The sequence below is a fragment of the Loxodonta africana genome, chromosome 24 (assembly GCF_030014295.1).
Source record: "Loxodonta africana isolate mLoxAfr1 chromosome 24, mLoxAfr1.hap2, whole genome shotgun sequence".
Taxonomy (NCBI): Eukaryota; Metazoa; Chordata; class Mammalia; order Proboscidea; family Elephantidae; genus Loxodonta; species Loxodonta africana.
In genome coordinates, this window is record NC_087365.1 from 2,946,034 (window position 1) to 2,973,446 (window position 27,413).

The window sequence follows — 27,413 nt, forward strand, 5'->3', positions numbered from 1 at the left end:
TTTTTTTAATTTTTATTGTGCTTTAACTGAAAGTTTACAAATCAAGTCAAACTCTCATACAAAAATTTATACACACCTTGCTATATACTCCTAATTGCTCTCCCCCTAATGAGACAGCACACTCCTTCCCTCCACTGTCTCTTCTCGTGTCCATTTGGCCAGCTTCTGATGCCCTCTACCCTCTCATCTCCCCTTCAAACAATGATGCCAACATAATCTCATGTGTCTACTTGATCCAAAAAGTTCATTCTTTACCAGTATCATTGTCTATCCCATAGTCCAGTACAGTCCCTGTCTGAAGAGTTGGCCTTGGGAATGGTTCCTGTCTTGGGCTAACAGAAGGTCTGCGGACCATTATCTCCGGGGTCAGTCTAGTCTCAGTCAGACCATTAAGTCTGCTCTTTTTTTTTTTAATCTTTATTCTGCTCTAAGTGAAAGGTTACAAATCAAGTCAGACCCTCATACAAAAATTTATAAACACCTTGCTGTACACTCCTAATTGCTGTCCACCTAATGAGACAGCACACTCCTTCCCTCCACTCTCTCTCTTCATGTGCATTCAGCCAGCTTCTGGCCCCCTCTACCCTCTCATCTCCACTTCAGACAGGAGATGCCAACATAGTCTTCATGTGTCTGCTTGATCGAAGAAGCTCATTCTTCCCCAGTATCATTTTCTATCCCATACTCTAGTCCAACCCGTGTCGGAACAGATGGCTTTGGGAATGGTTCCTGTCTTAGACTAACAGAAGGTCTGGGGGACCATGACCACCAGGGTCCTTCTAGTCTCAGTCAGACCATTAAGTCTGATCTTTCTATGAGAATTTGGCATCTGCATCCCGCTGCTCTCCTACTCCCTCAGGGGTTGTCTGTTGTGTTCCGTCAGGGCAGTCATCAGTTGTAGCCAGGCACCATCTAGTTTTTCTGGTCTCAGGCTGATGTAGTCTCTGCTTTATGTGGCCCTTTTTGCCTCTTAGGCTTAGAATTACCTTGTGTCATTGGTGTTCTTATTCTCCTTTTCTTCAGGTAGGTTGAGACCAATTGATGCATCTTAGATGGCTGCTTGCTACCACTTAAGACCCCAGACGCCACTCTCCAAAGTTGGATGCAGAATGTTTTCTCAATAGATTTTATTATGCCAGTTGACTTAGGTGTCCCCAAAAACCACCATGGTCCCCAAATCCCCACTGCTGCTATGCCGGCTTTCAAAGCATTCAGTTTATTCAGGACACTTCTTTGCTTTTAGTTTAGTCCAGTTGTGCTGACCTCTCCTGTGTTGTGTGTTGTCTTTCCCTTCACCTAAAATAGTTCTTATCTACTATCTAATTTAGTGAATACCCTCTCCCTCCCTCCCTTGCTTCCCCATCTCATAACCATCAAAGAATATTCTCTTCTCTGTTTAAACTATTTCTTGAGTTCTTATAATAGTGGTCTTATACAATATTTGTCCTTTTGCATGTGACTAATTTCACTCAGCCTAAGGCCTTCCAGATCCTCCATGTTATGAAATGTTTCACAAATTCATCATCGTTCTTTATCAATGTGTAATATTCCATTCTGTGAATGTACCATAATTTATTTATCCATTCATCTGTTGATGGGCACCTTGGTTGCTTCCATCTTTTTCCTATTGTAAACAGTGCTGCAGTAAACATGGGTATGTGTATATCTGTTCGTGTAAAGGCTCTTATTTCTCTAGGATATATTCCAAGGAGTGGGATTGCAGGATTATATGGTAGTTGTATTTCTAGTTTTTTAAGGCAGCGCCAAATCGATTTCCAAAGTGGTTGTACCATTTTACATTCCCACCTGCAGTGTATAAGTGTTCCAGTCTCTCCACAGCCACTCCAACATTTATTATTTTGTGTTTTTTGCATTAGTGCCAGCCTTGTTGGAGTGAGATGGTATCTCACTGTAGTTTTGATTTGCATTTCCCTAATGCCTAATGATTGTGAGCATTTCCTCATGTATCTGTTAGCTACCTGAATGTCTTCTTTAGTGAAGCGTCTGTTCATATCCTTTGCCCATGTTTTAATTAGGTTATTTGTCTTTTTGTACTTGAGTTTTTGCAGTATCGTGTAGATTTTAGAGATCAGGCGCTAATCAGAAATGTCATAGCTTTAAAAACTTTTTTCCAGTCTGTAGGTAATCTTTTTACTCTTTTGGTGAAGTCTTTGGATGAGCATAGGTGCTTGATTTTTAGGAGCTCCCAGTTATCTGGTTTCTCTTCTGCATTGGTAATAATGTTTTATATACTGTTTATGCCATGTGTTAGGGCTCCTGGCATTGTCCCTATTTTTTCTTCCATGATCTTTATTGTTTTAGATTTTATATTTAGGCCTTTGATCCATTTTGAGTTAGTTTTTGTGCATGGTGTGAGGTATGGACCTTGTTTCATTTTTTTGCAGATGGATATCCAGTTACGCCAGCAACATTTGTTAAAAAGACTGTCTTTTTTCCCATTTAACTGACTTTGGGCCTTTGTCAAATATCAGCTGCTTGTATGTGGATAGATTTATGTCTGGATTCTCAATTCTGTTCCATTGGTCCATGTATCTGTCGTTGTACCAGTACCAGGCTGTTTGACTACTGTGGCAGTGTAATAGTTTTTAAAATCAGGTAGAGTGAGGCCTCCCATTTTGTTCTTCTTTTTCAGTAATGCTTTCCTTATCTAGGCCTCTTTCCCTTCCATATAAAGTTGGTGATTTCTTTCTCCATCTCATTAAAAAATGTCATTGGAATTTGGATCAGAATTGCATCATATTTATGAATTTTTTTTTTTGGTAGGATAGACATTTTTACACTGTTAAGTCTTCCTATCCATGAGCAAGGTATGTTTTTCCACTTACGTAGGTCTCTTTTGGTTTCTTGCAGTGGTGTTTTGTAGTTTTCTTTGTATAGGTCTTTTACATCCCTGGTAGGATTTATTCCTAAGTATTTTATCTTCTTGGGGGTACCGTAAATGGTATTGATTTGGTGATTTCTTCTTCAGTGTTCTGTTTGTTGGTGTAGAGGAATCCAGCTGATTTTTATACGTTTGTCTTGTATCCTGATACTTTGCTGAAATCCTCTATTAGTTTCAGTGGTTTTCTTGAGGATTCTTTAGAGTTTTCTGTGTATAAGATCACGTCATCTGCAAATAGAGATACTTTTACTTCCTTCTTGCCAATCTGGATGCACTTTATTTCTTTACCTAGCCTAATTGCTCTGGTTAGGACCTCCAGCACAATGTTGAATAAGAGTGATGATAAAGGGTGTCCTTGTCTGGTTTCCAGTCTCAAGGGGAATGCTTTCAGGCTCTCTCCATTTAGGTTGATGTTGGCTGTTGGCTTTGTATAAATGCCCTTTATTATGTTGAGGAATTTTCCTTTTATTCCTATTTTGCTGAGAGTTTTTATAATGAGTGTGTGTTGAATGTTGTCAAATGCCTCTTCTGCATCAATTGATAAATTCACGTGATTCATGTCTTTTGCTTTATTTATGTGATGGATTACATTAATTTTTTTCTAATGTTGAACCATCCCTGCATACCTCATTTGAATCCCACTTGGTCATGATGAATTATTTTTTTGATATGTTGTTGAATTCTATTGGCTAAAATATTGTTGGGGATTTTTGCAAATAAGTTCATAAGGAATATAGGTCTGTAATTTTCTTTTTTTGCAGTGTCTTTACCTGGTTTTGGTATCAGGGATATGCTGGCTTTATAGAATGAGTTTGGGGGCTTTTCCATCCTTTTCTGTGTTCTGAAATACCTTTAGTAGTAATGGTGTTAATTCTTCTCTGAAAGTTTGGTAGAAGTCTGCAGTGAAGCCATCCGGACCAGGAGTTTTTTTGGTTGGAAGTTTCTTGATTAGTTTTTCAATCTTCCCTTTTGTTATGGGTCTATTTAGTTGTTCTACCTTTGTTTGTGTTAGTTTAGGTAGGTCCTGTGTTTCTAGGAATTCATCCATTTCTTCTAGGTTTTCAAATTTGTTACAGTACAGTTTTTCATAGTAATCTGATATGATTCTTTTGAGTTGGGTCTGTTGTAACATTGCCCATCTCCTTTCTTAATTCAGATTGTTTGCTTCCTCTTCTGTTTTTCTTTTGTCAGTTTGGCCAGTGGTTTAGCGATTTTGTTAATTTTTTCAGAGAGCCAGCTTTTGGTCTCGTTAACTCTTTCAGTTATTTTTCTGTTCTCTATTTCATTTAGTTCTGCCCTAATTTTTATTATTTCCTTTCTTCTAGTGCCTGAAGGTTTCTTTTGTTGCTCTCTTTCTATTTGTTCAAGTTGTAGGGATAATTCTTTGACTTTGAACCATTCCTCTTTTTGTATGTGTGCATCTGTTGATATAAATTGACCTCTGAACCCTGCTTTCTCTCAGTCCCAAAGGTGCTGATAGGAAGTGTTTTCATTCTTATCAGATTCTATGAATTTCTTTATTCCATTCTTAACGTCTTCTATAACCCAGTCTTTTTTGACCAGGGTATTGTTGTTCGGTTTCCAAGTATTTGATTTCTTTTCCCTGCCTTTTCTGTTATTGATTTCTTCTCTTATGGCCTTCTGTTCGGAGAAGATGCTTTGTAATATTTCAGTGTTTTGGATTCTGCTAAGGCTTGCTTCATGACCTAATATGTGGTCTATTTTAGAGAATGTTCCATGTGCACTAGAAAAGAAAGTATACTTGGCTGGTGTTGGGTGGAGTGTTCTGTATGTGTCTAATAAGGTCGAGTTGGTTAAAATTGTGGCATTTAGATCTTCCGTGTCTTTATTGAGCTTCTTTCTGGATGCCCTGTCCACCGAAAGTGGTGTGTTGAAGTCTCCTACCATAATTGTGGAGCTGTCTATCTCACTTTTCAGTGCTGTTAGAGTTTGTTTCATGTATCTTGCAGCCCTGTCATTGGGTGCGTAAATAATTTAATATGGTTATATCTTCCTGGTATATTGTCCCTTTAATCATTGTGTAGTGTCCTTCCTTATCCTTTGTTGTAGATTTAACTTTCAAATCTATTTCATCAGAAATTAATATTGCCACTCCTGCTCTTTTTTAATAGTTGTTTCCTTGATATATTTTTTTCCATCCTTTTCAGTTTTAGTTTGTTTGTGTCTCTAAGTCCAAGGTGTGTCTCTTGTAGGCAGAATATAGATAGATTGTGTTTTTTTAATCCATTCTGCCACTCTTCGTCTCTTTATTGGTGCATTTAGTCCATTAACATTCAGTGTAATTATGGATAGGTATGAGTTTAGTGTTGTCCTTTTGATGTCTTTTTTTGTGTGTTGTCGACAGTTTGTTTTTCCCACTTAATTTTTTTGTGCTGAGTAGTTTATATATTGTCTTTTCCTCTTACTTGTTGATGTTGATTTTGTGTCTGCTGAGTCTCTATTTTTTTCTTTTATTTTATTTTGATGAGTAGGATCATTAGCCTCCTTTGCGATTACCTTAGTATTTACCCCTGGTTTTCTAAGTTTAAACCTAACTTTTATTTCTTTACATCGCCTTGTCTTCCTCTCCATATGAAACACCTATGACTACATTTCTTAGTCCCACTTTATTATTTTAACGTTGTCTTCTTTAACATAATGACATCACTGTTTCCCTGTTTTAAGTGCTTTTTTAATCTTCGTTTATTTTTGTGATTCCCCTAACTGGGTTGACATCTGATTGCTCTGTCAGGTGTTCTAGTCTTGGGTTGATACCTGATATTATCAATTTTCTAACCAAAGAACTCCCTTTAGTATATCTTGTATTTTTGGTTTGGTTTTTACGAATTCTCTAAACTTCTATTTATCTGGAAATATCCTAATTTCACCTTCATATTTGAGAGGCAGTTTTGCTGCATATATGATTCTTGGGTGGCAGTTTTTTCCTTCGGTGCTTCATATAAGTCATCCCATTGCCTTCTTGCCTGCATGGTTTCTGCCAAGTAGCCTGAGCTTATTCTTACTGACTCTCCTTTGTAGGTGACTTTTCGTTTATCCCTAGCCACTCTTAAAGTTCTTTATCTTTGGTTTTGGCAAGTTTGATTATAATATGTCTTGGTGACTTTCTTTTAACATCTACCTTATGTGGAGTTCGATGAGCATCTTAGATAGATATCTTCTCATCTTTCACGCTATCAGGGAAGTATTCTGCCAACAAATCTTCAACAATTCTCTCCCTATTTTCTGTTATCGTCCGTGTTCTGGCATTCCAGTCACTGGTAGTTTATTTCTCTTGATATAGTCCCACATGATTCTTAAGTTCTCTTCATTTTTTTAAATTCTTTTCTCTGATTTTTCTTAACATATATTGGCACCACATGGTTTATCTTCAAGGTCACCAATTCTGCCTTCCGCTTGTTCAAATCTGCTCCTCTCACTTCCTGTTGAATTGTCTAATTCTATAATTTTATTGTTAATCTTCTGAATTTCTGATAGCCGTCTCAATGGATTCTTGCAGCTTATTAAATTTTTCATTTTGTTCTTGAAGAACCTTTTTAATTTCTTCAGCAGTTTTATCTGTGTGTTCCTTGGCTTGTTCTGCACATTGCCTGATCTCCTTCCTGATGTCTTGAAGAGTTCTGTTATATTAATCTTTTGAAATCTGCATCTGGTAATTCCAGGAAGGCACCTTCAACCAGATGATATTTTGATTCTCTGTTTTGAGAGCTTCTTGAAGCAATCATGGTTTGTTTCTTTATGTGGTTTGATACTGGCTGTTGTCTCTGAGCCATCTATAAGTTATTGTATTAGTTTATTATCTGTTTGCTTACTGTATCCAAGTTTTTTGCTTTGTTTTGTTTTGATATGCCCAAATGGGTTGCTCGAGTGAGCTAGCTTGATTGTCTTTGCCTTCAGAGCTCTGACGTCCTGCCTCCAGATGGCTAAAGGTGTTAGCAGGTGTATCAGTCTAGGAGTCCTTTCACTTTTCTTGTGTGGTTTCAGCTCAGGTGTCCAGGTAACTGGCCATCAAGCGTGTGGTACAGGCTCTGTCCTACAGTCTTATAGGGCCAGGAGTGTTTGGTGTAGGTACCGGTATCTGGTTGCAGCAGAGGGTCACGCTCCGAACACAGCGGGGGCTGAGAACTGTCTGAGTGTGTCTGAGGAAAGCGTGTCCTTGTTCCCTAGAGCATACTGGTGGGTGGGTTCTGCAAATGGACCATGGGTACCCAGTGCTTTTTGTTGTAAGGACTGGGAGGTACCAGTTATCCTTGGACCCCTGTCGCAGGTGGCTGGGTGATCTGAGTGGAGCCACCAGTCCTTAGGCCCCTGATGCGGGTAGGTGAGGACCCAGTTTTATAGGCAAGGCCATGTCAAACATTAGGCACCCACCTCTCCACCACACAGCTTAAACAGTTGGAGTCCACCAGGAAGGGGCTGTTCTCCTGAAATAGGCCCGCACAGGTCCATGCAGGAGGGAAAGGTATTCAAAATCTATGGACCATTTATGCCTAACAAGAGCTGCTTCTCTCCTGTGCTTCCCAGGTTAGCGGGGCTGGCAGATTATCTTTTCCCCCTGTTGTGAATTTATTCCTTCTCCAAGTCCAGGAGCATGGCCAGGTTGCTCAAGTGGGCCTATCTCAGGCCCGGGGAAATCAACAGCCACTGAAGCTGGCTTGGGCACGTGGGGTGCGGTAAAATATACACAATTACTTAGCTTTTGCCGAGAGCACCATTTTTCTCTGGTTCCAGAGGTGTAAGTAGGCTGTGTGGTTGGCTGCTTCTCCCTGAGGGAACTGCATCCAAACACTATTACCAGCCTGCTGCAGCTGCTCCTGGGCATGGTGCCTGAGGGATCCCAGTGATTCAGGTTCAGTAACTCCTCTCCACTTTTGAACTGATTCACCCTCCCCTTGCTGCTCAGTCCATTTTCTAAGTTTGCCTTTGATGTTCAGGGCTCTGAGCTTGTCATAAATATAATCGTTTCACTTGATTTTTCAGGTCTTTCTTGTAAGAGGGATCACCGGAATCATCTGGCTATTCTGCCATCTTGGCCCGTCCTCCCTACTGGCTAGAATTTTGTTGAGAATATTTGCATCTGTATTCATGAAGGATATTGACCTGTAATTTTCTTTTTTTTGTGGTGTGTTTGCCTGGCTTTGATATCAGGGTTTATGTTGGCTTTGTAGAATGAATTCAGGAGTATTCCTTCCAGTTGTATACTTTGAAATAATTTGAGTAGTATTGGTGGGAACTCTTCTCTGAATGGTTAGTAGAATTCTCCAGTGAAGCTGTCTGGACCAGGGACTTTTGTTGTTGTTGGGAGTTTTTTTTTGTTTTTTTTTTTTAACCTCTTCAGTCTCTTCTTCTCTTCTTTTGTAATGGGTCTTTTCAGCTTTTCTCCCTCAGTTTGTGTTTGTTTAGGTAGGTAGTATGTTTCTCGAAATTTGTCCATTTCCTCTAGGTTTTCAAATTTGTTGAAGTACAGTTTTTCGTTGTATTCTGTTATGATCCTTTTTATTTCAGTTGGTTGTTGTAATGTCACCCATCTTATTTCTTATTCAAGTTATTTGCTTCCTCTCCTGCATTTCTTTTGTCAGTTTGGCCAGTGGTTTATCATTTTTGTTGATCCTTGCAAAGAACCAACTTTTGATCTTTTTGATTCTTTCTATTTTTCTATTCTCTGCTTCATTTATTTCTGCCCTTACCTTTATTATTTTCTTTCTTCTGGTGACTGTGGGCTTCTTTTGCTGTTCTTTGTTTGTTCAGGTTGTAGGGTTAATGTTTTGATTTGGGTCCTTCTTTTCTGATGTGTGTTTATTGCTATAAATTGACCTCTGGGCACTGCTTTTGCTATATGTCCCAAAGGTTTTGGGGTGTATTTTCATTCTCACTTGATTCTAGAAATTTTTTTTTTTTCCATCTTTGATTTCTTCTATTACCCATTGGTTTTTTAAGGAAGATGTTATTCTGTTTCCATGTATTTGATTTTTTTTTTTTTTTTCATTTCTATTCCCGTTATTGATTTCCACTCTTATGGCATTGTGATCAGAGAAAATACTTTGTATTATTTCAATATTTTGGATTTCGTGGAGGCTTGCTTTGTGGCCTGAAACGTGGTCTTTTCTGAAGAATGTTCCATGTGTGTTGGAAAAGAATGTATGCTTTGCTGCTGACGGGTCAAGCTGATTGATTATAACATTTAGGTATTCTTTATCTTTGTTGACTTCCTTTCTAGATGTTCTGTCCTTCACTGACAATGGTTGCATTTAAGTCTCCTGCTATTACTGTGGGACTGTCTGTTTCTCTTTTCAGTGCTGTTAGAGCTTTTATGTATTTTGGAGCCCTGTCACTTGAGTGTGTATATTTTTATTATGGTTATGTCCTTCTAGGGGATTAACCCTTTAATCCTTACGTAGTGTCCTTTCTTATCTTTTACGGTGGGTTTTGCCTCAAAGTCTGTTTTATCAGAGATTAGTTTTGCCGCTCCTCTTTTTTGGTTATTGTTTGCTTGATTATTTTTTTTTTTCTATCCTTTAGGTTTGTTTATGTCTTTGTGTTTAAGACGTGTGTCTTGTAGACAGCATACTGATGGGTTGTGTTTTTCATCCATTCTCTCTTTACTGGTGCATTTAAGCTGTGTACATTCAGTGTAATTATTGATAGGTTTTATGAGTTTACTGCTGTAATTTTGTTGTACTTTTTTTGGTGGTGTTGACAGTTTCTTTGTTCCACTTAACTTTCTGTGCTGAGTTCTTTTTGTTCGTGGATTTTCTTTTCATTTCTTTCATTGTTGTCGATTTTGTGTTTCCTGAGTCTTTATGTTTTTCTTCTTTTTTATTTTGATGTGTAGGTTTGTTAACTCTGTGATTGCCCTGAAATTTACCTTCGTTTTTCTGAGTTTAAACCAGTCTTTTATTTCTTCACATTGCCTTGATTTCTTCTCTATATGAAAGTTCTATAGCTACACCATTTATTCCCTCTTTTTTGTTTTCATGTTGTTGTCATTTACAGGTTAATCTCTCTAGTTCCCTGTTTCCAGTGTTTTAGGTTTGTTTTATTTTTGAGAATTCTTTATCTGGGTTGGTATCTGGCTGATGGTGTCCTGTGTCCTAATCTCAGGTGGTTGCCTGATGTTGATTCTCTGTCTAAAGGACTCTCTTTAATATTTCTTGTAAGTTTGGTTTGTTTTTTACAAATTCCCTTAATTTCTGTTTATCTGGCAATGCCCTAATATCACCGTTGTATTTGAAAGCAATTTTACTGGATAAACAATTCTTGGTTGGTAGTTTTTTTTCTTTCAAAGTTTTGTTTAAGTCATCCCATTGCCTTCTTGTCTGTATGGTTTCTGCCAAGTAATCAGACCTTACTTATTCTTACTGGTTCTCCTTCATAGGTGACTTTTGTTTTTCCCAACCTCCTCCTGGTATTCTTTTTTTGTCTTTGGTTTTGGCAAGTTTGATTATTGTTATGTCTTGGTGACTTTCTTTTGGGGTCTATCTTGAGTGGAGTTCATTGAACTTCTTGGATGAATATCTTCTCATCTTTTGTGATACTAGGTAAGTTTTCTGCTGGAAAATCTTCGATAGTTCTCTCTGTTTTTTCCATTGCCTCTCTCTGTTTTGAAACTCCGATCTTGCACAGATTTTTTCCCTTGAAATTGTCACACATAGTTCTTAGGCTTTCTTCATTTTTCTTTTGATCTTTCCCCAAACAAATTGGTATCCAGGTGTTTGTCTTCAGTTTTGAAGATTCTTTCTTCCATTGTTTGAATTCTGCTCCTGTATCCTTCTTTTGTCTATTTCTGAAATTTTATTGTTAATCTTTTGGATTTCTAGTTGCTGTTTTTGTACAGTTTCTAATTATCCATTTTGTGGTTTTGTTCTTGTATTGTTTTCCTGAATTTTTCTCTTGCTTTGTCCATGTTTTCCTTGGTTTTGACTGTGTTTTCCATCTCTCGATCTCTTGGAGAGCCCTGTATAATATTTTGAATTCCTTATCAGGTAGTTTCATTGCCATCTCTTCTTCTTTTCTGGTTCTTTATTTTGGTCACTTGCTAAAGCCATCTTTTCCTGCTTCTTTAGTTGATTTGATATTGTCTGTTGTCTCTGAGGCATCAAGAAGTTACTTTATTTTATTAATTTATTCTTTGTTTGCTTGCTACATCCTGAATTTTTGTTTTGTTTTGATATATCTAAGTAGACTGGGCTTGTGTGCTACTCTGGTCACTAATCTGGCTGCATTGAAGCTCTCACCTCTTGTCTCCAGGTGGGTGGTGTAGTGACTGGGTGTGGAAGTGTGGGTCTCTGTTTGCTGGTCTTGTGGGGCTGCTGAGGATGTCAATGGCATTGCTGATGAGGTGATGTATGTGTCTGGCCAGTCACCTTGCCATGAATCAGAAGGCACTGTCTTTGGTCTCTGGGTTGGGTGTTGTGTGTACCCTCTGCTGAGTGCTGGGTGGTCTGGGCAGGGGTGTCTGGGTTGTTAGTCAACGGGTAAGTGGTACAGAAACTCTCAGCAGCGGTTCCCAGCAGGCAGAGCTACACAGGGGTGTTCAGAGCAAGTACAAGCCTCTGGTTACGTGGGGGAGAGGGTGATGGGGGGGGCAAGTCAGAGGGAATGTCACATGTCCGTGAGTACCCAGGTGGAGGGCATGCTGCTGTTGGCTAGAGTGCATCATGGAGGGTTATTCAGTTGGTCCTCAGGCCCCTGATGCAAGTGGCTGGAAGGAGTAGGAGGAACCTGCAGTGCTGTGGGAGGTACCACAGGACCATGGGCCCCAGTGCAAGTGGCTGGAGGGAGTGAGAGGCTCTGCCGGCCCTGTAGGAGGCACTGCAGGACCCTGGGACCAAGCGAGTGGCTGGAGGGGGTGGGAGTCTCTGCCGGGACCACAGGAGGCACTGCAGGACCGTGGGCCCTTGGCATTTGTGACTAGAGGGAGTGAGAGGCTCCACCAGCCCTATAGGAAACACTGCAGGACCATGGGTGCCCAGCATGAGTGCCTGGAGGGGGTGGGAGTCTCTGCCTGCGCTCTAGGAGGCACTGCAGGACCATGGGTGCCCAGCTTGAGTGGCTGGAGGGGATGGGAGTCTCTGCTGGCGCTGTAGGAGGCACTGCAGGACTATGGGCCCCTGGTGCAAGTGGCTGAGTGAAGGGGCAGTTACTTTCAGTCTGTAGGCTCCCTCCTATGGAATGGTGCAGTGGTAGCTACCACCAGACCCTGATCATGTGCAGGGAGGGGAATGGGTGAGGAGGGTGGAGAGGTCCCCAGGCCTGAGGGCCTCTGGCACAGGGGGCTAGGGTAGTCGTGGTGGGTGGGGTGCATGCACTTAACTTCCGCAGGGCGGAAGACACTCCTGCCTGGTTCTGGACATGTCTGCAAAGTTGTTCCCACTTGGCTGTACCAGGTGATGGGGGTTTTGGCTGGGAACACTGCTTGTTTTATCTCAATATGGTCACACTGCTCAGGTTTGGCTGGCAGGGTGCAGGTGATCCTTAATTCTCTGTCTGCAGTTTTTATACTGTCTGTCCTTCCACTTGGCACTTGGTCCAGTTCTTCAGCCGTATCTTTGATGTTCAGGGTTCAAAAGTTGCCTTCTGTGTCTGATTTCACTTGTTTTCTTGGGTCTTTGTTTTAAGAGGGATGTTATGAGGCGTGTGACTGCTCCGCCATTTTGGACAGCCTGTGTGGGGAAGATTTTTGACAGTGAGCATTCTCCCACCAGGAGGCCTCTGGAGGTGCTGCTTTCTTGTATTCCCTAAGTGAAATAGTTTAAGTTGTGAAAATGTTGCCTTTGGAATAGGCTGTTTATAAGAAAATGTGGTTTTTAAATGCAGCTCTTCACAGTTTGTGAATAAAACGTGTGTGTGTTTTCAGGCTATTGCACATTATGAACAGTCTGCTGATTATTACAAAGGAGAAGAATCCAACAGGCAAGTACCTTCCTTACTATAATTAACTGGGTTGTATCATGTGTGATAAAACACTGATCCTTATTACGCGTTACATAATGCACGTAGTGTTTGTACCACGTGAAGGGTATTGGGGCTCACGCTCACATTTTTTCTTTTTCCACTGAATTGTCGTTTGCTCTGCCTCTGCTTTTGATTTCAGTTCTGCTAACAAGTGTCTGCTGAAGGTAGCAGCTTACGCTGCCCAGCTCGAGCAGTACCAGAAAGCCATTGAGATCTATGAGCAGGTGAGGACGCTGCTGTCTGTTCAATTTCAGATAAAGCCCATTCTGTGTAAGTTTTTTTTAATTGGACTTTTTATTTATTTTTTTCTTTTTATTGAAACATAATCACATGTCATACAATTACATAGTATGTGTCAGTGGTTTTTAGTATACAGTCATCTCTCGACATCCTCAGGAGATTGGTTCCGAACACCTGTGGATACCAAAACCCACGGACACTCAAGTCTCTTATATAAAATGACGTAGCATTTGCATATACCCTATACACATCCTGCGTGTACTTTCAATCATTTCCAGATTATTTATGATACCTAATAAAATGTAAATGCTATGTAAGTCGTTCTACACTGTATTGTATAGGGAATAATGACAAGGAAAAAAGTCTGTTTTTTTCCCCCCTAATGTTTTTGATCCGTGGCTGGTTGAACCTACAAATGCAGAACCTGCAGATACAGAGGGCCAACCGTGTTCACTGAATTGTGTAACCGTCACCGCCATCTAATTCCAGAACATTTACGTCACTTCATTAAAACCCCATACCAATATGTTGTTAGTCCCCGTTCTTCCTTCCCTTTAATCCCAGACAACCTTGTATCTGCTCTCTGACAGATTTGCTTATTCTGGACCTTTCATGTAAATGGAATCAAGCAATATATGGTTTTTTGTTTCTGGTTTATTTCACTTAGCATGATGTTTTCATGGCTTTTTGTTACTGGTTTATTTCACTTAGCATAATATTTTCAAGATTCATCTATATCGTAGCTTGTATCAGTGCCTCATTCCTTTTTATGGCTTAATATTCCACATTTTGTTTAATCCATTCATCAACTGATAGACATTTGGGTCATCTCCACTTTTTGGTTATTATGAATAATGCTGCTGTGAGCATTTGTGTACAAGTTTTTGTGTTGGGTGTATGTTTTCACTTCTCCTGGTTATATGCTCAGGGGTAGAATTGCCGGATCACATGGTAAGCCCGTGTTTAACTTTTTGAGGAACCCCTGGACTGTTTTCCAAACTGGCTGCACCATTTTACATTCTCACCAGCAGTGTATGAGGGTTCCTTCCCAACATTTGTTATTCTTTGTTGTTTTTTATTATACCCATCCTAGTGGGTGTGACGTAGTATCTCATTGTGGTTTTGATTGGCATTTTCCTGTGATGTTGAGCATCTTCTTCTGTGCTTATTGCCCTTTGTATATCTTCATTAAATAAATGCTGTTCAAATTATTTGCCCGTTTTTTAAATTGGGTTATTGGTCTTTTTATTATTGAATTGTAAGAGTTCTTTATATATTCTGTATTCTAGTCCCTTATACACTGGGGTTTTTTTGGGTTTTGGTCCCTTATGAGATACCTGATTTGCATGTATTTCCTCTCATTTTCATTTGTCTTTCACTTTCTTGGTAGTGTCCTTTGAAACACAAGTTTTTAATTTTGATGAAGTCCAGTTTATCTTTTTTCTTCTGTTATGCTTTTAGTGTCATATCTAAAGGTTTATGCCTATGTTTTCTACAAGAGTTGTATTGTTTTAACTCTTACATTTAGGTCTTTGATTCATTTTTAGTTAATTTTCATATATGAATACGTGTATGCTCCAACATCTATTGCATCTGGATATCTAGTGGTCCCAGTACTATTTGTTGAAAAGATTATTCTTTCCCCATTGAACTGTCTTGTCACCTCTGTTGAAAATCAGTTTACCATAGATACATGGGTTTATTTCTGGACTATAAGTTCTATTCCATTGATTGATGTGTCTAACCATATGCCAGTTACAAACTACTTTGATTATTGTAGCTTTGTAGTAAGTTTTGAAATAAAGAAGTATGAATCCCCCAGCTTTGTCTTTGTTTTTCAAGATCGTTTTGTCTGTTCTAGGCCTTTTGCATTTTTATATGAATTTTAGGATCAGATGTCAGTTTCTACAAAGAACCCAATTGGGACTTTGATGGGGACAGTGTTGAATCTGTAGACCAGTTTGGAGACAACTGACATGCAAGTCTTCTAGTATATGGACAAGAGATGCCACTTTGCATTTAACAAATCTTGTGTTTCTTTAGTTAAGTAATTAATTTACTCCTGAGTATTTTAGTCTTTCTGATGTAATTGTAAACGTAATTGTTTTCTTAATTTCCTTTTCAAGTTGTTCATTGGTAGTGTATAGAAACACAACTGATTTTTGTGTATTGATTTTGTATCCTGCAACCTCACTGGACTCACTTATTACCTTTAATAGTTTTGTTGAGCCACAGTAGTCAAAACAGCCTGGTACTGGTGCAACAATAGATACGTGACCAAAGGAACAGAACTGAGAATCCACAGCTGGTACGTGACAAAGGCCCAAAGTCCCTTAAATGGGGAAAAGACAGTCTCTTTAACAAACGTTGCTGGCATAACTGGATCTCCATCTGCAAAAAATAATAGTTTTGTTTTGAATTTCTTAGGATTTTCTTTATATAATAAGATTATATCATCTGCAAATATCAATAGATGTACTGCTTTCTTTCCAATCTGGTTGCCTTTTATTTCATTTTCTTATCAATTACCCCTGGTTAGAACCTTCAGTACAATGTTGAATAGAAGTGGCAAGGGTGGGCATCCTGTCTTTCTTGTTCCCAATCCTATAGGGAAAGCTTTTAGTCTTTTACCATTAAGTATGATGTTAGCTGTTAGTTTTTCATGTTGTTTGTTGTTGTTAGGTGCCGTCGAGTCGGTTCCGACTCATAGCGACCCTATGCACAACAGAACGAAACATTGCCCGGTCCTGAGCCATCCTTAAAATCGTCATTATGCTCGAGCTCTTTGTTGCAGCCACTGTGTCAGTCGACCTCATTGAGGGTCTTCCTCTTTTTCGCTGACCCTGTACTCCGCCAAGCATGATGTCCTTCTCCAGGGACTGATCCCTCCTGACAATATGTCCAAAGTATGTAAGATGCACTTTCACCATCCTTGCCTCTAAGAAGTATTCTGGCTGTACTTCTTCCAAGACAGATTTGTTCGTTCTTTTGGCAGTCCACGGTATATTCAGTATTCTTCGCCAGTACCACAATTCAAAAGCGTCAATTCTTCTTCGGTCTTCCTTATTCGTTGTCCAGCTTTCACGTGCATATGATGTGAATAAAAATACCATAGCTTGGGTCAGGTGCGCCTTATTCTTCAGGGTGACATCATTGCTCTTCAACACTCTGAGGAGGTCCTTTGCAGCAGATTTGCCCAATGCAATGCATCTTTTGATTTCTTGACTGCTGCTTCCATGGCTGTTGATTGTGGATCCAAGTAAAATGAAATCCTTGACAACTTCAATCTTTTCTCCGTTTATCATGATGTTGCTCATTGGTCCACTTGTGAGGATTTTTATTTATGTTGAGTTGCAATCGATACTGAAGGCTGTGGTCTTCAATCTTCATCAGTAAGTGCTTTAAGTCCTCTTCACTTTCAGCAAGCAAGGTTGTGTCATCTGCATAACGCAGGTTGTTAATGAGTCTTCCTCCAATTCTTCTTCATATAGTCCAGCTTCTCGTATTATTTGCTCAGCATACAGATTGAATAGGTATGGTGAAAGAATACAGCCCTGACACACACCTTTCCTGACTTTAAACCAATCAGTATCCCCTTGTTCTGTCTGAACAGCTGCCTCTTGATCTAGGTTCCTCATGAGCACAATTAAGTGTTCTGGAATTCCCGTTCTTCCCAATGTTATCCATAATTTGTTATGATCCACACAGTCGAATGCCTTTGCATAGTCAATAAAACACAGGTAAACATCCTTCTGATAGTCTCTGCTTTCAGCCAGGATCCATCTGACATCAGCAATGATATCCCTGGATCTACGTCCTCTTCTGAAACCAGCCTGAATATCTGGCAGTCCCCTATCGATATACTGCTGCAGCCATTTTTGAATGATCTTCAGCAAAATTTTGCTTGTGTGTGATATTACTGATATTGTTCTATAATTTCCACATTCAGTTGGGTCACCTTTCTTGGGAATAGGCATAAATATGGGTCTCTTCTAGTCAGTTGGCCAGGAAGCTGTCTTCCATATTTCTTGGCATAGACGAGTGAGCACCTCCAGCTCTGCATCTGTTTGTTGGAACATCTCAATTGATATTCCATCAATTCCCGGAGCCTTGTTTTTCGCCAATGCCTTCAGAGCAGCTTGGACTTCTTCCTTCAGTACCATTGGTTCCTGATCATATGCCGCCTCTTGAAATGGTTGCACATCGACTAATTCATTTTGGTATAATGACTCTGTGTATTCCTTCCATCTTTTTTTGATGCTTCTTGCATCATTTAATATTTTCCCCATGGAATCCTTCGTTATTGCAACTTGAGGCTTGAATTTTTGTTTCCTTTCTTTCAGCTTGAGAAACGCTGAGCATGTTCTTCCCTTTTGGTTTTCCATCTCCAGCTCTTTGCATATGTCATTATAATACTTTACTTTGTCTTCTCGAGCGGCCCTTTGAAATCTTCAGTTCTTTTACTTCATCAATTCTTCCTTTTGCTTTAGCTGCTTGATGCTCAAAAGCAAGTTTCAGAGTTTCTCTGACATCCGTCTTGGTCTTTTCTTTCTTTCCTGTCTTTTCAATGACCTGTTGCTTTCTTCATGTATGATGTCCTTGATGTCATTCCACAACTCCTCTGGTCCTCAGTCACTAGTGTTCAATGCATCAAATCTATTCTTGAGATGGTCTCAATTCAGGTGGGATATACTCAAGGTCATATTTTGGCTTTCGTGGACTTGCTGTGATTTTCTTCATTTTCAGCTTGAACTTGCATATGAGCAATTGATGGTCTTTTCCACAGTCGGCCCCTGGCCTTGTTCTGACTGATGATATTGAGCTTTTCCATCGTCTCTTTCCACAGATGTAGTCAATTTGATTTCTGTGTGTTCCATCTGGTGAGGTACATGTGTATAGTCACCGTTGATGTTGGTGAAAGAAGGTATTTGCAATGAAGAAGTTGTCAGTCTTGTAAAATTCTATCATTCGATCTCCGGCATTGTTTCTGTCACCAAAGCCATATTTTCCAACTACTGATCCTTCTTCTTTGTTTCCAACTTTCACATTCCAATCGCCAGCAATTATCAATGCATCTTGATTGCATGTTCGATCAATTTCAGACTGCAGCAGTTGATAAAAATCTTCTATTTCTTCATCTTTGGCCCTAGTGGTTGGTGCGTATATTTGAATAATAGTCGTATTAACTGGTCTTCCTTGTAAGCCTATGGATATTATCTTATCACTGACAGCATTGTACCTCAGGATACATCTTGAAACGTTCTTTTTGACGATGAATGCAACACCATTCCTCTTCAAGTTGTCATTCCCAGCATAGTAGACTATATGATTGTCTGATTCAAAATGGCCAATACCAGTCCATTTCAGCTCACTAATGCCTAGGATATCAATGTTTATGCATTCCATTTCATTTTTGACAATTTCCAATTCTCCTAGATTCATACTCGGTACATTCCAGGTTCCAATTATTAATGGATGTTTGCAGCTGTTTCTTCTCATTTTGAGTTGCGCCTCATCAGCAAATGAAGATCCCGAAAGCTTGACTCCATCCACGTCATTAAGGTCTACTCCACTTTGAGGAGGCAGCTCTTCCCCAGTTATCTTTTGATTGCTTTCCAACCTGGGGGACTCATCTTCCAGCACTATATCAGATAATGTTCTGCTGCTATTCATAAGGTTTTCACTGGCTAATGCTTTTCAGAAGTAGGCTGCCGGGTCCTTCTTCCTAGTCTGTCTTAGTCTGGAAGCTTAGCTGAAACCTGTCCTCCATGGGTGACCCTGCTGGTATCTGAAAACCGGTGGCATAGCTTCCAGCATCACAGCAACACACAAGCCCCCACAGTACGACAAACTGACAGACACGTGGGGGTATTTTTTCATAGATGCCCTTTATTAGTTTGAGGAAGTTCCCTTTTCTGCCTAGTTTGTTGAATGTCTTTATCATCAGAGGTTGTTGACATTTATTGAGATGGTCATGTGGGTTTTGTCTGTTTTTCTGTTAAAATGATGTACTGATTCACATATGTCAAACCAACCTTAAATTCTTAGGATAAATCCCACTTGGTCGTTGGAAAGTTAGGATGTCCCTAATACCACCCTTACTTGTGACACCAACTGTAAGTTCAGGCATCACCAAGACCACCCTCAGGTTTTGCTAGGACTCAGAACTCTCTGAAAGCTGGTATACTCATGGTTACAGTTTATTACAGTAAAACAATACAGATTAAAATCAGTCAAGAAAAGAAGCACATAGGGCAGGGTCCAGGAGAGCTCCAAGCAGGACATGTCCAATTGGCTTTTCCCAATGGAGTTGTGCTGACTACACTTCTCCCAGCAACCATTTGTGGCAATATACAGAGTATTGCCAACCAGGGAAGCTCAGCCAAACCTTGATACCCAGAGTTTTTATTGGAACTCAGTCATATAGGTATTGTTGACTACCTGCATGCCTGAGCTTATCTCCAGCACCTCCAGACAGGGGTGGATTACTCAGTAAGGAAGGTACACATGGGCATAGTTGTGCTTACTCATCTGTACTGCACAGTTTCACCTGTTTTTCACCACATCTTTGATGTGATGCCACTCATGGGAAATTGTTCATTACAAATTAGAAATTAAACACAGTTGAGCCTGTGTACCTTACTGGGAAATCAGCCTCTGCCTCCAGAGATCAAGCTAATACCATGTGGCTCAAGGCCCCCAGGTAAACAAAGACATTCTTAGCAGGCAGGATATTCCAACCTCCCAGGGTTACCTTTAGGAGCTGAGCGCAAGACCAGACCTGTCTTTAAGCAAAGTTAATCCTTTACTGACAGTCATGGTATGTAACCCTTTATCTGTGTTCCTAGAATTGGTTTCTTGTGTTGAGGATTTTGCCTCTATATTTGTATGGAATGTTGATCTTTCGTTTTATGATGTCTTTGTCTGGTTTTGGTATCAAGGTAGTACTGAATTTATAGAATGAGTTGGTAATTGTTCACTTCCATTTTTTTGAACTTTGTGAAGTATTGGTGTTAATTCTTATGTAAACATTTGGTAGAATTCATTGCTTTTCTGTGTTTTCTTTCTCAGTTTCATTGATTTCTGCTGTTATCTTTATTATTTCCTTGTTTCTGCTTCCTTGGACGTATTTTGTTCTTTTTATTCTAGGTAATTAAGGTGGCAACTTTGACTTTTGACTTAGACTTTTCCTTTTTTGTTAATGTATGCATTTTAGTACTGTAAATTTTCCTGTCACACTGCTTTGGCTATGTCTCACAAATATTAAGTTGTTATATTTTCATTTTAATTCAGATCAGTGTATTTTTTTTTTTTAATTCCATTGAAACTTCCTTTTTGGCCCGTGGATTATTTAGAAGTGTTTTGTTTTATTCCCAAGAATTTGGATATTTTTCTGTTTTGTTTTATTCCCAAGAATTTGGATATTTTTCTGTTTCTTTCTGTTAGTGATTTCTAGTTTGATTCCATTGTAGTATGAGAACACACTCTGTATGATTCCAATTCTTTTAAATTTGTTGAGGTTTGTTTTATGACCCGGCATGTGGTCTGTCTTGGCATATGTTCCATGGGCACTTCAATGAAAAGAATGTGCATTCTGGTATCATTGAGCGACATGTTCTGTAAATATCAATTAGATCCCATCAGTTAATAGCATTGGTGAGTTTTTCTATATCTTTATTGATTTTTTTGTCTGTTTGTTCTGTCAGTTGCTGAGAGGGTGTTGCAATCTCCAGGTATAATTGTGGATTTGTGTATTTCTCCTTTCATTTCTATCAGACTTTGCTTTACCTATTTTGTAGCTCTGTTTAGTACACACACATTTAGTGTGTCTTCTTGGCAGGCTGAACCTTTTATCATTATATAATATTTCCCTCTGTCTCTGGTGATTGTTTTAATTGGTGTATTTAGACCATTTACATGTAATGTAATTGTTGATGTGTTAAGGCTTAAGGCTGCAGGCTGCGATTTTATTTTCTTTTTGTGCTGTTTTTTGTTTCTTTTTTTTCTGCCTTCCTGTGGGTTACTTGAACATTTTTCAGAATTCTACTTTGTCTTATCTATAGTGTTTTCTTTTTTAATTTTATTTATATTGTTGTGGTGGTTGAGAATATACACAGCAAAATATATACCAGTTCAACACTTTCTACATGTAATGTACCATTTAGTGACATTGAGTTGTGCAACCATTCTCATCTTTCTTTTCTGAGTTGTTCCTCCCCCATTAATACAAATTCATTGCCCCCCTAAGGTTCCTGTCTAATCTTTTTGAGTTGCTGTTGTCAATTTGATCCCATGTAGATAGTTCTTAAAAGAGCATAATACTCAGGGCAGACATTTTTACTAGTTAAACTAAGCTCCTATTTAATTTTAAGAAGACTTCAGGGGATATTTTTGATTTAAGGTTTAAAGATTATCTCAGGGCAGTAGTTTCAGGAGTTCGTCCAACCTTCATGGCTCCAGGAAGTCTGGAGTTCATGACAATTTGAAATTCTCTTCTTCATTTTCCTCCTTTTGATCAGGATTCTTCTGTAGAATCTTGGATCAAAATGTTCAGGAGTGGTATCCAGGCACCATCCAGTTCTGGTCTCATGACAAAGGAGGCAGTTTTTCATGAAGGCAATTAACAACACATTCAGTATACATTCCTTCTGTTCCTGACATGTCTTCTTCCTTTGTTGCTCTAGCCAATAGAGATCAATTGAGGTACCTTGGATGGGTGATTGCAGGCTTTTAAGACCCTAGGTACTACACAATGAACTAGGAGGTAGAACGGAAACACTGGACATATTATTAGGCCAATTAACTGAGATGGCCCATTAAGCCATGACCGTAAACTTCCAAACCAAGAAACCAAATCCCATGAAGTTTTTGGTTATATATAAGCAATCTCAGCAGCTATTCTTTTGTTGTTGTTGTTGTTGTTGTTGTAAATATATGTATCACACAGCTTTTGTCAATTCAACTTTTTACAGATGTACAACTTACTGTGCATCCCTACCCTTAATCAATGAAGCTTTCTATTGAAATTAACCGCCCTCCCCTTTGCCCCTCTCTCTTGCCCCGGTAACCACTAATGAATTTTGTTCTCTATGCATGTGCATTTTCTTATCTCTTTATATATGTGAGGTCATACAATATTTGTCCTTTTGTGACCAACTCAGCATAATGTCTTCTAGCTTCATGAGTATTCTAGCGTGTGTCCAGACTTCATCTCTCCTACTCGCTGAGTAGTATTCCATTGTATGAATGTACCACATTTTGTTTAAACATTCATCTGTTGATGGGCATTTAGGTTGTTTCCACCTTTTAACTATTGTGAGTAGTGCTACAATGGACATTGATGTAAAAGTCTCCTTGAGTCTCTGCTTTCAAGTCTTTTAGGTATATCCCTAGGATGGAATTGCTGGGTCATATGGTAGTTTTATTTTTAGTTTTATGAGGAACCACCACACTGTTTTTCACAATGGCTGCACCATTTTGCATTCCTATCAGCAGTAAGCAAAGGGTGCCAGTTTCCTTACATCCTCACCAATATTTGTTATGTTCAGGTTTTTTTGTTTTTTAATCTTAGCCATTGTCTTAGTTATCTAGTGCTGCTATAATAGGATACCACAAGTGGATGGGTTTAACAAACAAATTTATTTTTTCACAGTTAAGGAGGCTAGAAGCACCAACTCTAGGGAAAGTGTTTCTCTCTTGGTGGGCTCTGAAAGAAGGTCCATGTCTCTTCTGAGCTTCTGCTTCTGGGCAGTCTTCATGTGGCTTAGCATCTCTATTCTGCCATTGCTGCTCACTCAATTTCTTATTTAATGTTTTATATCTCAGAAGAAATTGACTCAAAACATACCGTACACAATTCTGTTTCATTAACATAACAAAGACAACCCATTCCCAAATGGTATTATAACCACAAGCACAGAGGTTAAGATTTACAACACATATGTTTGGGGGACACAATTCAATCCATAACCAGCCATCCTAGTGGTAATGAAATGGTATCTCATTGTGGTTTTGACTTACATCTCTCTAATGGCAAATGAGGAAACCCTGGTGGCGTAGTGGTTAAGTGCTACAGCTGCTAACCAAAGGGTCAGAAGTTAGAATCTGCCAGGTGCTCCTTGGAAACCCTATGGGGCAGCTCTACTCTGTCCCACAGGGTCACTATGAGTCAGAATCGACTCGACAGCACTGGGTTTGGTTTTTTGGTTTTGATGGCAAATTACGCTGAGCATCTTTTCATGTGTTTGGTGGCCATATGAATGTCTTCTTTGGTCAAATGTCTATTCAAGTCCTTTGCCTATTTTATGATTGGGTTGTCTTTTTGTTGTTAAGTTGTCAAAAGTTTATGTATATGTTGGTTATTACGTTCTTGTCAGCTCTGTGGTTTCTGAAGATATTCTCCCAGTCGGTAGCTTGTCTTTTCACTTTTTGGTGAAGTCTTTTGATGAACAAAAGTATTTAATTTTTATGAGATCCTACTTATTTATTTATTTTATCTTTTGCTGTTTGTGCTTTTGTTATTAAAGGGCTAACTGCATTGCCCCTGCTTTTTCTTCTAAGTATTTTATGGTTTTAGTTCCTTAATCCATTTTTTTTGGGTATGGGTGAATCATGAACCCTGTTTCACTTTTTCTGCATGTGGAAATCCAACTTTCCCAGCACTGTTTGTTGAAGATACTCTTCTTTCACCATTGAGTGGGCTTAGCACCCTTGTCAAAAAATCAGTTGGCTATAGATGTGTGGGTTTATTTCTGGACTCCCAATTCTGTTCCTTTGGTCTGTGTGTCTGTTGGTATACCAGTACCAGGCAGTTTTGATTACTATAACTGTATAGTATGTTTTAAAATGAGGAAATGTGAGTCCTCCTACTTTGTTCTTCTCTTTCAGCATTCCATATAAAGTTGAGAATTGGTTTTTCTATTCCTGTAAAGAAAGCTGATGAAATTTTGGTCAGGATCGCATTGAATGTATAGGTTTCTTTGGGTAGTATTGACATCTTAACAATATTAAGTCTTCCGATCCATGAACATGGAACATCTTTCCGTTTATTTAAGTCTTCTTTAATCTCTTTGAGCAGCGTTTTACAATTTTCATTGTGTAAGTGCGTCACATCCCTGGTTAGATTTATTCCTAGGTATTTTATTCTCTTAGATGCTACTTTAAATGGAATTTTTCATCTAATTTCCCTTTCAGATTTGTCTTTAGTGTTTTTAAAGTAGCTCTGGTGGTGCAGTAGTTAATCACTCAGCTGCTCTAACTGAAAGATCACAGTTTGAACCCACCAGTCGCTCTTCAGGAGAAAGATATGACAGTCTGCTTCAGTAAAGATTTACAGCCTTGGAAACCCTATTGGGCAGTTCTGCTGTGTCCTGTAGGGTCTGTATGAGTTGGAATTGCCTTCACAGCAATGGGTGTGGGTTTTTTTAATAGCATTTTTGATCTCTTTGAGTATCTTTTTTTGTGGTTGCTCAAATATTTTTTTTTTTGTGGTTGCGCCACATACTACAATTACATATACATAACTTATCATAGTCTAGTGGTGTCATTGTTTTATCAGTTCAAGTAGGATATAGAAATCTTACCTCATTTTATATCCCTTTACCTTCCCATTCATAATATATTTGTCTTAAAGAGTTCCTCTACAAGGCTGGCAAGACTGGAGCTCTTATGCACTGCTGGTGGGAATGCAAAATGGTACAACCACTTTGGAAAATGATATGACACTTCCTTAAAAAGCTAGAAATACCACATGATCCAGCGATCCCACTCCTAGGAATATATCCTAGAGAAATAAGAGCCATCACACGAATAGATATATGCACACCCATGTTCATTGCAGCATTGTTCACAATAGCAAAAAGATGGAAACAACCTAGATGCCCATCAACACATGAATGGATAAACAATAAGTACATACACACAGCGGAGTACTACGCAACGATAAAGAACAAAGATGAATCTGCGAAGGATCTCACAACGTGGATGAATCTAGAGGGCATTATGCTGAGTGAAATAAAAAGGACAAATATTAAATGAGACCACTACTGTAAAAACTCATGAAAAGGTTTACACACAAAAAGAAACAATCTTTGATGGTTACAAGGAGGGGAGGGGTAGGAATGGAAAAACACTAAGTAGACAATAGATAAATGTTAACTTTGGTGAAGGATAAGACAGCACATAATACTGGGGAAGCCAGCACAGCTTGTACAAGGCAAGGTCATGAAAGCTCCGTAGACATCCAAACTCCCTGAGGGACTGAATTGCTGGGCTGAGGGCTGTGGGGACCATAGTCTCAGGGAACATCTAGCTCAATTGGCATAACATAGTTTATAAAGAAAATGTACATTCTACTTTGATGAGTAGCGTCTGGGGTCTTAAAAGCCTGTGAGCGGCCGTCTAAGATACTCCATTGGTCTCACCCCTTGGGGAACAAGGGAGAATGAAGAAAACTAAAGATACAAGGGAAAGATTAGTCCAAAGGACTAATGGAGTACAACTACCACAGCCTCTGCCAGTCTGGCTACCACCACTGACTGCTCTGACAGGGATCACAATAGAGGGTCCCAGAGAGAGCTGGAGAAAAATGTAGAACAATATTCTAACTCACACACACACAAAAAAACAGACTTACTGACCTGACAGAGACTGGAGAAACCCTGATAGTATGGCCCCTGGACACCCTTTTAGCTCAGTAATGAAGTCACTCCTGAGGTTCATCCTTCAGCCCAAGATTAGGCCCATAAAAGAAAACAAGACTAAAGGGGCACAGCAGCCCTGTGGCAAGGAGGAGAAAGCAGGAGGGGACAAGAAAGCTGATAATAGGGAACCCAGTGTTGAGAAGGGAGAGCGCTGATATGTCATGGGACTGTTAACCGATGTCACAAAACAATATGTGTACTGTTTAATGAGAAACTCTGTTCTGTAAACTTTCATCTAAAGTACAATAAAAAAAAATTTTTTCCTCTGCATAAATTTAGGATCACATCAGTCAGCATTGCAATTTTTCTTCATCCATCATAGTTTCAAAAACTCGAGAAAGAACTCTAATTGTATGTACCTGTGTTTTTGCTTACCCAGTTCTTCCTACTGTTCCAAGATTGCTTCTTTTATTGTTTCCTTTCTGTGTAGAGAATTTCCTTTATCCATTCTTTAGGGTAGGTTTGCTGATGACATATTCTCGTAGTTTTTCTTCATCTGGGGATGTCTTGGTTTCCCCTTTATTCCTGAAGCATGTTTTTCCTGAACGTACGATTCTAAGTTGATAGTCTTTTTCTTTTAGTACTTGAAAAATGTAGTGCCACTTACAGCTTCTGTGCGTTCTCAGGAGAAATATGCTGTCATTTGAAAATTCTTTTCCCAGTATAGGGAAGGTGTTGTTTTCCTCTAGCTATTTAAAAATTTTTTTTTTCTTTGTATCAAGTTTTCAGAAGTTCAGTTATAATGTTGCTTGGTATGGATTTCTTTAGTTTTATTCTATTTGGGTTTCACTACAGTTCTTGAGCCCATAGGTGTATGTTCTTATGATATTTGGCAAGTTTTCAACCATTATTTCTTGGAGTACTTTTTCAGCCCCACCTTCTTTCTCCTCTCCTTCAAAGACTTAGATGACACAAATGTTAGACCTTATTTTATAATCTCGGAGATAACTGGTATGCTATTCTTTTTTTAATTATTTCTGTTTTTCTTTTTCAGTCTGTCTGCTCTGTATCATTCAGATTGGGTAATTTCTATTGTTCCATCATCCATTTCACTGATTCTTTCTTCTGTCCTCTTCTTTCTGATGTTGAGCCCATCTACTTTATATGGCAGTTATTGAATTTTTCAGTTCTAAAATTTCCATTTGGTTATGCCTTCTGTTTCTTTTCTGTGATTTTTTTTTTGTTGATGCTTTCTGTTTTTTCATTAGTTTCAAGTGTTTTACTAATTGTTGAAGCAATTTTATGATTGCTTCTTTAAAGTATTTGTTACATAATCTAACATTTCTGTCATCTCTGTGTAGTCATCTGTTACCTTCATTCAGTTTGAAATCTTCCTTGTTTTTGGAATAGTGAGAAATTTTCTGTGAAAACTGGACATTTTCACATTATGTTATAAAATTCAGGTCTCAATTTTCTCTTTCAGCTGATATTCTTGACATTGCTCCATCAGGGGAAGTAGAGGGGTATCGTGTCATTACTTACAGGTGGAGGTAGAAGTCCAGGTTGTCTACTACAGCCACCATTGTCCTCTGAGGAGGGAGGCCTTCATTACTACTGGGCAGGGGTGGACATTCCAGCTCCCCACCTTGTCTCCACCA

General features: G+C 39.1%; 1 protein-coding gene across 6 annotated transcripts in view; it reads left to right on the forward strand.

Moving 5' to 3' along the window:
• The window catches only part of NAPB (NSF attachment protein beta), a 79,489-nt gene that overhangs the window by 41,568 nt on the left and 10,508 nt on the right, over nt 1–27,413 (forward strand). For 5 of the 6 annotated variants that reach the window (XM_064275709.1, XM_064275710.1, XM_064275711.1 and 2 more), the window contains 2 exons: nt 12,777–12,832; nt 13,014–13,098. In XM_064275709.1, the coding sequence (XP_064131779.1) occupies nt 12,777–12,832; nt 13,014–13,098 (141 nt within the window). Of the gene's footprint in view, nt 1–12,776; nt 12,833–13,013; nt 13,145–27,413 lie in introns of all 6 variants that reach the window. The other variant, XM_064275712.1, reaches the window with a different exon arrangement.